The 11,783-nt window shown below is 41.0% G+C and overlaps 2 protein-coding genes across 2 annotated transcripts; both read left to right on the top strand.

Moving 5' to 3' along the window:
• The first annotated feature begins 2,935 nt into the window (after positions 1 to 2,935).
• Positions 2,936 to 7,629, top strand: LOC116253598 (probable polygalacturonase). The gene is made up of 6 exons (XM_031628504.2): positions 2,936 to 3,079; positions 3,201 to 3,620; positions 5,810 to 5,930; positions 6,042 to 6,216; positions 6,632 to 6,702; positions 6,831 to 7,629. Exons 1-6 carry the CDS (start codon positions 3,059 to 3,061, stop codon positions 7,550 to 7,552), a joined length of 1,530 nt encoding a protein of 509 aa, XP_031484364.1. The 5' UTR covers positions 2,936 to 3,058; the 3' UTR covers positions 7,553 to 7,629.
• A 1,457-nt stretch (positions 7,630 to 9,086) lies between these two features.
• Positions 9,087 to 11,581, top strand: LOC116252142 (50S ribosomal protein L5, chloroplastic). The gene is made up of 3 exons (XM_031626226.2): positions 9,087 to 9,476; positions 9,674 to 9,874; positions 10,867 to 11,581. The coding sequence occupies exons 1-3, from the start codon at positions 9,186 to 9,188 to the stop codon at positions 11,203 to 11,205; spliced, it is 831 nt and encodes a 276-aa protein (XP_031482086.1). The 5' UTR covers positions 9,087 to 9,185; the 3' UTR covers positions 11,206 to 11,581.
• The last annotated feature ends 202 nt before the right edge of the window (positions 11,582 to 11,783 follow it).

Raw genomic sequence — 11,783 nt, 5'->3', positions numbered from 1 at the left:
TTGCACTCTGCGGTGAAGTGGGATCTCATCTGAAGATTATCAACTGCATTGCTTTTTTAGAAGAAAAGACTGTTCTATTCTTAGATCATCTTTCCATTCATCTTGGCTTTTGGATGGATAGGACATCCTTCTCTTTCTCATAGCTAACCAGACATGGATTCAGAGCCCCATCCTTCCCCAAGTGAACCCACTGATGTTTTCTTGGCAATTATCAAAAGTTGAATGTGAAACGGAACTTTTTCTCATACCACCAATTGAAATCCGGAAATTAATTTAATTTTACAAAACAACTTTTCCTTCCCCATAAATGGCGACTCTAAAAGGAAACTTATGGCACCATGGCGCCATGGCCAACAACTTCGATGAATAAAGATTCAGTAAAACAAGTATTGATTAAAAATGTGTGCGTGCATGTGTGTGTGTTGTGTGTGCAAGCACGCCGGCCGACCAATGCTACTGTAGAGCATGGAGAGCCAAAGTAAGTGGGGGAGTAAGTGGAAGGGGCCGGCAGCCAGAACTTGAAGCTAAAGCAACGACCACGAGAATAAAGGGCGGCAGCGCCTGAATTAAAGCAGCAGGAGCAGAAAATATGTTGATGGAATGGTGGCCCGAGTCGGTTGAGAAGGAGATAAAAACTAACAACTTCGCGATCTTGGGCCGACCGACGGCCGGCCGAGAATCTTATGGCTGCACCATAGTCAGATCATGCTTAATATCACTAAGTAGTGTCGTTGTACGTCACCATCAGCAATAGATTGCCTGAATTCTTTATCGACATTCCACATACGATCATGGGAACACTTTTGTCTTTGATTACTGCCGATCTCAAATCGATGATCTCAGAGATCTCTCTGCAGGTTTCAGGTCCAACCTTCTCGTTTCATTTTAGATCCATGTTTTTTACGTTCAAATACAAATTCAAAATTCACATCAGGAATGAATGCTGAAATCCACGGTTTGAAGAAGAAAAGGATCGGAAAAGGAAGAAGAAGTCCTGAGAAAAAGATTGGACGGGAGGGGAGTTGGTTTGGTAACAGTAGCTGTGGGCGTGGGGCCCCGTAGGCCGTGGGTGGGGCCCAGGGTGGGGGGGGTGCACCCGTGACGGGGCGAGAGCACGGGCGGGAGAAGAGAGTGCGGCCAAGAAAAAGGTCACGAGATCACTTGCACGCCCTGCAAGCAAAGCGAAAAAAGTGTGGGTGGGGCCCACACCTCCCCTCCACAAAGATTAGCAAACGGCCAAGAAGCACACACCTCCATGCTCATACTAATTAACACTGTTGTGTCACACTTCTGCCCTGCTCCACTTTCAATATATGTAGTTTTTACTTTTTTCTTTTTTTTTATTCTAAAATAATGTTTTTAAATAAAAAGGAGTTTCTTTTTTTTTTTCCTGTGGATTGATTGCTTTACGAATCTGATCACCAAACGCTTTCAATCATTTTTATTTGGAAATGAAGAAAAGCAGATGACCGAACTCTCTTGGAAGTAGTCGGGAATGCTTCTTCTTCCATGTCCTTAAGCTTATTCCCGTGTATCCGTCGATAACAATAAAAGTTGATGCCACATTCACTACCATGCATCACAAGGTTTAAGCTCTTCGAAAACGCGAGAGGGAAAGAAAGAGTTTGTGTGAAGCTGTGTGCAACAGGCTGTTTCTGGTTAGATTGACATATATAGTAAGATGTACCTTATTGCAAGTTGCAGAACCTCGAGATTTGCTTTCATCCGTAGGCGTTAAGCTTCATACCTTTGATCACTGTGGCTTTCAACAGCTAATTAATTCACACCTTTGACTGATATGTATATATATATATATATATATGATCAAGTTTTTTAGAGTCGAACCCACTTTGCAAGGAGCAACATGTGACTGAATGGTAACCTTCAAAATTTGTTTCGTGTGATTTATGTTATTGTTCATGTTTGCAAATTCAAGAAGAATTAGAGGATTCCTTACAGGCCAGTACAACTTCGATCATAAGGGCCTTTTATCATCTCTGTGTGTTAGAAAGAAGGAAATCTCAATGATGGTTTTAGAAAACAATTTTTGGCATAAAAAGTTGGCAACTTACATGAAAGACCTTTTGCCTGTATCAGAAAGATCAGAAATGTGAGGCCCTTATTTAAAATTATGACAAAAAATAGGGTTCTCGAGTGAAAAATTCCTTTTTTGATTTTGCGTTGAACAGCGTCAACTTCTCCAAACTCACAACTCACAAGGCAAATAATGTAGGTGCCACTTGAGCACGGGAGCCAGCACAAAAGAAAAATGATATGACGAAATTCTTTCTTCCTTTTTTTTAATGAAAGTAGGAATCTTCGTGATGTTGATAGCAATAAAAGAAATGAGTCACGAGAAGAAAACCATCAGGTCCCTTCATAAATTTAAAATCAGGAGATTTATTCAAAGCCATTATTTTGCCAGTAATTTGGGAATGAACTTCCCAATTGCAAGATTTCTGATACTGGCCTTCTGTTTTGCAGGAAACTGGTCGGTTGAAGTCCATAAGTTACCCATCCATTTGATCGGATTTATGATTTTAATGAAGAAATCAATTGCTCCTAGCTTTCTACTAGTCAAATTCAACCTCTTTTTCCACCAATTCTTGCTACCAACTATTGTCTTCCAACTTCCAAGGCGATGTGTCACAAGTATAGTCAGCATATAAACTCACAATATTAAAGCCTAAAGAGATCCAACTTCGGTTATTAGCGGAACTTTCTTTGAAGGGCCATGAGATCTGCTGCACTCATCGGATCGAGTATAAATAAACTAGAAAAACAAATGCAGGTCGTGTTTCTTTTCTTTAAGTACTAGTATAATCTAAAACTAACTAGAGACCCGCATCATTTTACGTCGGATTCTGGACGATGCAATGGACTGGCCTCCCAGTTCGCACGTGAACCGTCGGTTAACGATCACAAAGCACCAACAGAGCTATCTCAAAAGAAAAGTAACAGACGCATATAATTCATTACGGGTATAAAAGGGAGTCCTCCCCTCCAGCTCTTCTGCAACTTCTCAACCTTTCTATATCCTTCTTCTTGTTTGGTAGTCATGGATTCGCAGAGACGCAACGTAATCCTTCTTCTTTCTTCCTTCATTCTGTTGCTCTGCATATAAAGAAGCGTCTCTCCCTCTCTCTCTCTCTTGTTCCGAAGATTTACTGTCAGGTTGTGGTGCTTGTGCTTGTGTGCAGGTTATGAACAGGCGACTGGTGGTGTTGGCAGCAGTGGCTCTGTGCCTTCTAGCTGCTCCGGTGGAATGCAGGAGGAGGTCGTCGAGAAAAACCCATTTTCCATCTCCGTCGCCGACGGCGCCTACGACATCGCCAACGCCGAGGCCTGGACTGAGCACCCCCATCTCGTCGTCGTTCACGTACTTGGCGCCGACGTGCAGGGCTCACAGCGCGTCTATAACGGATTTCGGAGGGGTGGGTGACGGCGAAACGTTGAACACCAATGCCTTCCGGGACGCCGTGGCGCACCTGAGCCAGTACGCGAACGACGGTGGTAGTCAGCTGTTCATTCCTCCCGGCCGGTGGCTCACCGGTAGCTTCAACCTCACCAGCGCCTTCACCCTTTACCTCCACCGCGACGCGGTCATCCTCGGCTCACAGGTCCGACCTTCCTGCCTCCATTCTCGCCGGTTTCCGATCTTTCCTCAGGCCGCTCGTCCGGCCTTCTTTTTTGTAGTCGAAAACGCCCCTAAGGTTTTCCAGAAATTAATAGGGCCGATGACCACATGGCTTTTCAATATTTGACCAGCTAAAATTTCCGAATAATTTGCACAAGTGCTTAAGAAATTACACCCCGCGGTCTCATGAGTTGCTTCTATCAATTCTGCTGCTATTTTTTTCTAAACATTTTTCTCTTTTAATGATTGAAAGTTGCCTAGAAATTTGGCCTTTTTGTGGGCAGAGGGGTAATTGTCTTTTCAGAAAACGGCAATATATGAAGCTGCCTATGGCTATGGGCGTCTGGCATCTGAGTTTATGTAATTTGTTACCCCTCGAATCAGACATTTGTAGCAAATGTTTGAAAGTTGAGGTAGTTGGTTGTAAATTCACAAAGAGAATTTTTATGACAGACCCTTCAAGTTTGCCGTTAGGGGTTGGGTTTGGTCTATTGGGCGTTTATTTATTTGGTAAAATTTTTTCCGTGATTGTTGTGGCAAGCTCACCACCTTGTCGTGATGTTGACTAATATATATATATATATATATATATTTCTCATTTTGCGAACCAAAATCGGTCACATGATTTGGACAATTTTGTTTCATAAACCTTTGGTTCAGTTTTTGGAAGATTCCCAGTCATAAAAAAAAGTTACTCAAGTTTTGAGACATTTTTTACCCCATTTTTGTCATGAGATAAGCTTCCAATTACTGCAAAGTTATATGGGGCGGATTGGATTTGAAAGTTTCTCCGACTTCTAGTGCATCAGATCCAAATCTGATCGGATCTTTAATGTATTTAGCAGACCCAAATTGGACCCTCCATTTGCAAACCCTTAGAGCATGTTTTAACACAACAAGTTGCATTGTTGAATCTACTTAAAGATTGAAATAGATTCATGGATTATGATAACATAGTGTCCTATGTATTTAACCTAACTTTTAATCCAGATTTACGGGACACTGAATTATGACAACATAATGTGATATGTATTTAACCCAATTTTTGATCCAAATTTATGGGACAAATGACAGTAACAGCTTGTTACTGTTGCCAAACAGGTTCTTAGGGCCTTGCCTAAAATATCTGAAAACCCTTATATGAATGAAGCTTGGGCTTTGATGCACCACTCAAAGAATTTCTTTGAGCAGTGATTCAACATCAACCTCACTCAAGTTAGTGGGGCGGTTGCACCTACTCAACCCATATTATGCAATTCTTGGAAAGTGTAGCCCTTGTTTGATTGCAGTAAGAAAATTATAGTTTTGCGTTTGAACTTTCCTTTTCGTTCACCCCCTCAAAGGCATGCATAAAACTTGTCTCGGACAACTTCTCTTGTAACAAGAGCAAAATGAGAAAACTTCCTCCACATATAGCGTGCATCAAAAGAAGGACAAGTACCCACAAGTAGAAGGCTTCACTTTCAAGTTTCAAAATGTAGACCCATTTGGGGATTTCCAAATTTGGAAAAGAAAAAATTGTCCCACGTCTAAATGGGCCTTTTCTTTCTCAACATTCTTATTCCCAAACCTGCAATACAACATTCTCCTTGCACCCATCAGTTAAGCTGTTCTGCCTGCTTACTTTTATATAAAAGTAGGTCTGAAAACAACGTCCTTTTAGTAAACCATGGGACTCTGCGATTTTAATGCAAATTTTCATTCAGCAATAAGTTCACCAAGAACAAATTTCTAAACCAGCCATTTTACCAGCAACCCTGTTGATCTGCCTTTAGTTAATTTTTTCCATGCAACAGAACTTTTTTCTGCTTTACTCACGCCGCTCCACTTTGCTTTCTTTCCTCTTCCTACTATTTGTATTGTGTCACACAAAAGCTAAAACCTTCAGATTGAAGAAGGCCAAGAGTTCCAGACCCAGGAGCACCTCTCTGGGAAAATCGTAATCTGCATACACCTAAGTACTTACCTATGTAAATGAAAGAGATTTTGAAAATAATATTTGCAAAATGCAAATTTTTACAGCAGATGCTTTTTCCAGTTCCTAACTGAAGAAAAAAAAGAGAAACTAGAGAGCAGCAGTAAGCATTTCTGAGTTGAATCCAGAAACGAGCTTCCTCCCTTAGTATAAGTTATTTAGCAAGTGCATTTATTTGCTTCTTTATTATGTGACAGGACTTCAATGAGTGGCCACTGATTGACCCTTTACCTTCTTACGGGAGAGGAAGGGACGAGCCAGGAGGAAGATACAGCAGTCTGATTTTTGGAACCAACCTGACCGATGTGGTAATCACAGGTAACTTTAATTTTTGTAATCCCAACTTCTCCTTGAGAAATCTCACAGTAATTTACTTGAATCTATTCCATGTGCTGATAACTTTTATGGTTTTCCTTAAAAAAATGGCAGGTGATAATGGCACGATTGATGGACAGGGAGAGTTGTGGTGGAGCAAGTTCAGAGGCAACCAACTAAAATACACTCGCGGTTACCTTATAGAAGTTATGCATTCAGATGGCGTTGTCATATCAAACCTTACACTTCTCAACTCTCCATCATGGAATATTCATCCTGTATATAGCAGGTATAAGCAATAATTTTTGTACTCATTCATTTTTAACAGTACAAGTCATGTAAATGGTTGTACTATTTATACAGTCACTACCTTTGACAACACCAAGCTTTGCTGTAGTATGTTTATGGAGGGTCATCAACAAGATTCAGAAAAATTGCTTGTTTTAGAAATATCATGTATTCATCATGATACAGATGCAACAAAACTAATGTCTGAAGCTTCCTTCTTCGTTTTTCACTTATTCAGATGAATCATCGCTTGTTTTAGACATATCGTGTATTCATCCTGATACAGATACAGAAATGGTTGTGCCCATTATTTACTTTAGAAGTTCAAAGTTTCTAATTGATCAAAAAAGCTTCCTCACGACGATTTTCTTGAGATGTCAAAACCCCTGTTACTAATATGTGAAGAAAATATGCAGGAATGTAATTGTTAGAGGGATCACCATTCTTGCTCCTGTTCGATCTCCTAACACCGATGGTATCAACCCAGGTGGGTATATCGATCTTGGCAGTCAGATACCCATCAAACTAAGGAAATTAGAGTTAAATAACTTAAATTTCATGTTCACTAAGAAGTTGCTTGCTGTTGATATTCTCATTCATTTATCTCCTGCTCAGATTCGTGTTCCCATGTGCGAATTGAGGACTGCTACGTTGTCTCTGGAGACGACTGTGTAGCCATAAAGAGCGGCTGGGACGAGTATGGGATCAGCTTCGGCATGCCAAGTGAGCACATCTACATTCGAAGGCTCACCTGCATCTCCCCCACAAGTGCCGTCATTGCTGTGGGCAGTGAGATGTCTGGTGGAATACAAGAAGTTCATGCTGAAGACATAACAGCAATCGATACAGAATCAGCAGTCAGGATCAAAACTGCACCGGGCCGAGGAGGATTCATCAAGGGAATCTATGTCAGAGGAGTGACCATGCAGACTATGAAGTGGGTTTTCAGAATGACAGGGGCTTATGGATCGCACCCTGATGGAAAGTATGATCCCAATGCAATCCCAGTTGTTGATGGTGTAAGTTACAGTAACATGGTTGCCGATAATGTCAGCATCGCCGGAGCAATGGACGGAATCGAAAATGCGCCGTTCACCGGAATATGCATGTCCAATATCACCATTAACATGGCTAAGAATTGGTCGCCAAAGCATCCAGCATGGAGCTGCACCAACATCCAGGGTACATCAAATGGTGTTGAACCGCCACCATGTGAATTGTTGTCCGGTGAGCAGAGTGGTAAGAATGAACTAGGCCCATGCCCTTTTCCTGACGTGAGCGACCCCATAGATTATGTAGAGTTCAAGGACTGCAGTTTCAGCAGCACCCACCTGTGAAGTGGGTTGTGTAGACTACGTTCTATTTAACTTATGAATGTAAAGGCCAGGAGCCATATATCTGCTTGTTAGTATTATCTTCCTAGTTTCATAATTTCATTGCATCGATCTTCTTCAGAAAGAAATACTCTAAACAAAAAAAGGCATCTAATAAGTGAAGGGCTTAACTCGAGCAGACGACCCATTGCTAAATGATCAATGATGCCAGTAGCTGCAGAACCAGATCCATTAATCCTAGCAACCAAGTTACAAAAACAAATCCAACTCTGCAATTTTTATGTATCAGAAATGTAATAGGAGGATCAAAATTTTCTAAATTATGCCCCTAAATTAAGCAAATATCTTCAAGCTTGCTGCTGTAAAATGCAAGTTTGAGAGAGAAAGAGAGAGAGAGGTGAAAAATGGGGAATTCATTAAAAAAAAAGCGGTAATAAGGAATCACCTCAGGATATCCTGCAACAAGATAGGAAAAAGAAAGGGGGAAACCGGAGATTCAAAAGACGCAAAAACAATGGAGAATCCCGATGCGCAGCGGGGTGAAGGCGGACGTCAAGCTGAACGAGAGGCGAGGTGAATACCAGAACGAAGAGGCAATCCAAGGGGTGAAATCTTTGAAGTAGATACGGTTGTGGTGCTGGCAACTTCTCCACCAAACATGACAAGTGAAGGATACGTAGGTAGCAACACAATGCAGCTTTGTTTCTTTAGTCCCTCGAAATTTCGAATTAGGTCTAATTCGATAGCTTAGATAAGAGATTCAAATGTTTGTTCTCTTTCCATGCAAAGAGAATTTTGATTTCCCATTATTCTCTCTTATATCAACTCTTTTAAAAAGCATTTGCATGGGAAGAGAACAAACATTTGACCCAATGACATAAAAGAAATAGTAGGTATACTAAGCATACCGTATCAAATATGTACAATCTTATTTCAAATATTATAAAAGCAGAGGGAGCGCTAGCAGATCCCAAAAGGTTTAGCACTTCTCATTTTTTAAAATGGCTGTCATTCATTCGTTTAGCAAGGATTAAGGCTAAGCAAAATGTCTACGAGTATTAAAATGACCTAAATATTGTTGGTGATTATATTCTCAGTCACAGTATTGATGACTTAAAATACATATCTACAAGACTACAAGTAACTGGAAATAATTATACAGATATGGTCATGATCTTTAAAGCCACTAATTAGTATCTGAATCATGTTATTTAGCGTATGTGCAAGAAAATTCCTCATCGTTCTACCAACAATAAATGCACGAATCATCCAAGGAAAACGGTTATTATCCTGGATCTGTTATGGAAGATTTTCTTACTGAATTAATTATTTATACATCTTGAACAAAATGTATCATGAATACAAATTTCTTCACTAAACATCCTCCCAAAAAGTGATCTGAAGGTGCTTTCTTGGTTTCGGATCATAAACATCTCAGCTAGTTAGCGCGAGAATTCGATGAGATCATGAACTCGAGCTGCACGCCGAACATGCCATGTGTCGTAGACGCGACTTTGCTTTGAGATGAAGGATACCCGCGTAATTTTAGCTGTCCTATCCGTTCGGCAAGGAAAGAGTCGGAGAAGCGAGGAACTGACATTGCGGGAGAGGCCACACTCCCTTCTCTGTAGCTTCAATGGCTTCGTCTTCCGCCATTCTTCCCTGTAATCTGAAGCTCCGCTCTTCATTCACTCCTTCGGTCTCTCTGCAACATTACCAACAACGAAAGTGTGGGCTGCGACCATCCACCCATGGGCTTAGGGTGGTGAGGGCGTCCGCTGCTCCGGCGGTGGTGTCGACGTCCCCGACGGGCGTCGTCCTTGTAGACCGCTCGGACGCGGAGAAGGTTCACCGCCTGAAGACCGCCTACCTAGAGAAGGCCGTTCCGCTCCTCAAGGAGGAGTTCTCCTACACCAACATACACGAGGTCCGCCGATTTTCGTTCCCCCTCGGGGGTTTTCGATCTCTTGCTCACCTTCAATTTTTATTTTTTTAGGGTTTATACTGGTCTGTCTCTATTTCTTTACGTTTCTCTTCCCTTCTTACAGAATTTATCGTTAGATTAAGCGCATCTAAAAATTTTCTTAGTCCCCTGCTTTTCTCCTCGTACTTTTTGGTATTTAGGTGCCCAAGATAGAGAAGATCGTGGTGAATTGCGGAATTGGGGATGCCGCGCAGAATTCGAAGGGCTTGGAGGCTGCGATGAAGGATCTGAGTCTGATTACGGGGCAAAGGCCTGTCAAGACCAAGGCTAGGCAGTCCATTGCTGGGTTTAAGCTCCGGGAGGGTTCTACCGTCGGCATTGCCGTCACTCTCAGAGGAAATGTAAATCTCTTCCCCTACACTAGCTCTTTGAATTCAATTTTGTTTTTGTTCGCCTCCTTGAGTTTTTCATGGTTTCTTTAGTTTTTCCTCTGCAGTGTAATATCTTTATTTTAATAGTGAAAAAGGTGGGTTCATTGCTTTTGCTATATTAATTAATGTTCTAACTATCTTTAAATTTTGTTGCCTTTGCATCTATATTTTCATTAGACGAGAGACATACATTTGGGGAGACTTAACGAACAGCTTAATGCCATTTATTTTGTGTCCGTAACGCTAAATGGAAACCATATTCTTATGCTTGCCACGGGTTGCCACTGCTGTACTGCTGAGTTTGGTTTTCATCAACAATGACCTCAGACCTCGTGAATTTTCTCGTAAAGCGATATATCCCAGCTTAGCATTGTTTTCCATAAGCTTTTAGTGAGGTGGGCTAAGCCAAATGTCAATCCAATTTTTTCTTGGTCTTCACTATTTGTATTATTCGTTTGTCAAATTTGCAGCAAATGATCTTGAGCGGACCATATGATAGCTTTCTCCAAGTATTGTCACGATTGCTTACCTGTTTCCTGGCTTCAATTATTCAATTTTGATAATTTTAGAAAAAAAGGTCTTTTGAAGCTTGACAAGATGTCCATTTGTTAATATTATTATACTAGAGCAATAGGAAGCTCTTTCCTAAATGCAGACCATGCAGTTTTTGTGTGGAATACTATCCATCTGATTGCTGTAGCTCGAATCATGAAAGCGGTTAGACTATCTGCTATCCTGCAGTGTTGTACAGTTTCAAAGCAAATAAAGAGAGTTATTGATCTCCGAGTCATGGCCTCTCTACACCTTGCTTTGCTTGATGCATGATCTATATTATGTTCTGTTATCTTGAATGATAAGATATCATCATTGGGAATAGTTTTTTTTTTTCCCTCAAAGATGGCCAGCAATCTGCATTTCTATGGTCTAACTGATTTCTGTCTCATCCGTGTGACTTTGTACAGCTGATGTATTCATTCTTGGATCGGCTGATAAACTTGGGGCTTCCTAGGACTAGAGATTTTCAGGGTGTGAACCCTAACAGTTTCGATGGACATGGGAATTACAGTATTGGGATGCGTGAGCAGAGTGTGTTCCCTGAAATTAGGTTTGATGCTCTAGGGAAGCCAAGAGGAATGGATGTTTGCATAACAACCACAGCAAAGACAGATAATGAAGCTCAGAAGCTACTATCCCTCTTGGGTATGCCATTCCGCCAAGGTGTGAGCACGGCCCCACTTGTCAGAAAGAAGAAGCTAAAAGCTGTTCATTTTGATTCCAAAAAATCTAAAGGAAGGAAGTAATGATAGTTGAGATTATGAAGGGAACTCTAGGGAGTCATGTTTTTATCCTTTTTCCCTTTGAACAACGATCTCTTTTATCTCATTGTGTTATCGGAATTAGAGAAATTCTATGCTCCAATCTTCTGTTTGTAGCACCATTCTTTTGAATCAAGCTTAGAGTTTGGCATCATCTTCTGCTTGGTTTGTTATGGGAATCTGAACTCTTTCTGGTACGATCTTCTTTCTATGCAACGTCCTAAAGTCTGATGTTCTTCTCCAGTTGTTGGAGCGCACTTGGGATGAGATAGGTTTGAATTCTCTTTTGCTACCTACCCAAGTGTCATTGTCATTGGTGGAGCTGTAACTCTTTAATTCAATGAGTAAATTCTTAGATGCATGTGCCTGCGGTGAGTAGCAAATTCTACTAATCATCTGACCTGGTATGCCATAGCTTAATTCGTTTTTTTCTGACAGGATTTCAGCAAGTGAATTTCTTGTTCATTACGCAATGCCTGTATATGCTTTCTCCCAAAGACTTTGGATTGAGTAGCAAATAAGCAATTAAAGAGATGTATGGACCTTCAATTGCGCATAAAATT

Source organism: Nymphaea colorata, chromosome 4 (assembly GCF_008831285.2).
Source record: "Nymphaea colorata isolate Beijing-Zhang1983 chromosome 4, ASM883128v2, whole genome shotgun sequence".
NCBI classification, from domain to species: Eukaryota; Viridiplantae; Streptophyta; class Magnoliopsida; order Nymphaeales; family Nymphaeaceae; genus Nymphaea; species Nymphaea colorata.
The sequence above is the reverse complement of the archived record's forward strand: the minus strand, read 5'-3'. Positions and strand labels throughout refer to the sequence as shown.

What these genes read in the sequence shown, in the direction of transcription:
- LOC116253598 (XM_031628504.2), top strand. Translation starts at nt 3,059, where the DNA reads ATGGATTCGCAGAGACGCAAC. An exon ending in TGGATTCGCAGAGACGCAAC is followed by an intron (nt 3,080 to 3,200) that starts GTAATCCTTCTT and finishes GCTTGTGTGCAG; the next exon opens with GTTATGAACAGGCGACTGGT. An exon ending in ATTCATCCTGTATATAGCAG is followed by an intron (nt 6,217 to 6,631) that starts GTATAAGCAATA and finishes GAAAATATGCAG; the next exon opens with GAATGTAATTGTTAGAGGGA.
- LOC116252142 (XM_031626226.2), top strand. Translation starts at nt 9,186, where the DNA reads ATGGCTTCGTCTTCCGCCATTCTTCCCTGTAATCTGAAGCTCCGCTCT. An exon ending in CCTACACCAACATACACGAG is followed by an intron (nt 9,477 to 9,673) that starts GTCCGCCGATTT and finishes TTTGGTATTTAG; the next exon opens with GTGCCCAAGATAGAGAAGAT. An exon ending in CCGTCACTCTCAGAGGAAAT is followed by an intron (nt 9,875 to 10,866) that starts GTAAATCTCTTC and finishes GACTTTGTACAG; the next exon opens with CTGATGTATTCATTCTTGGA.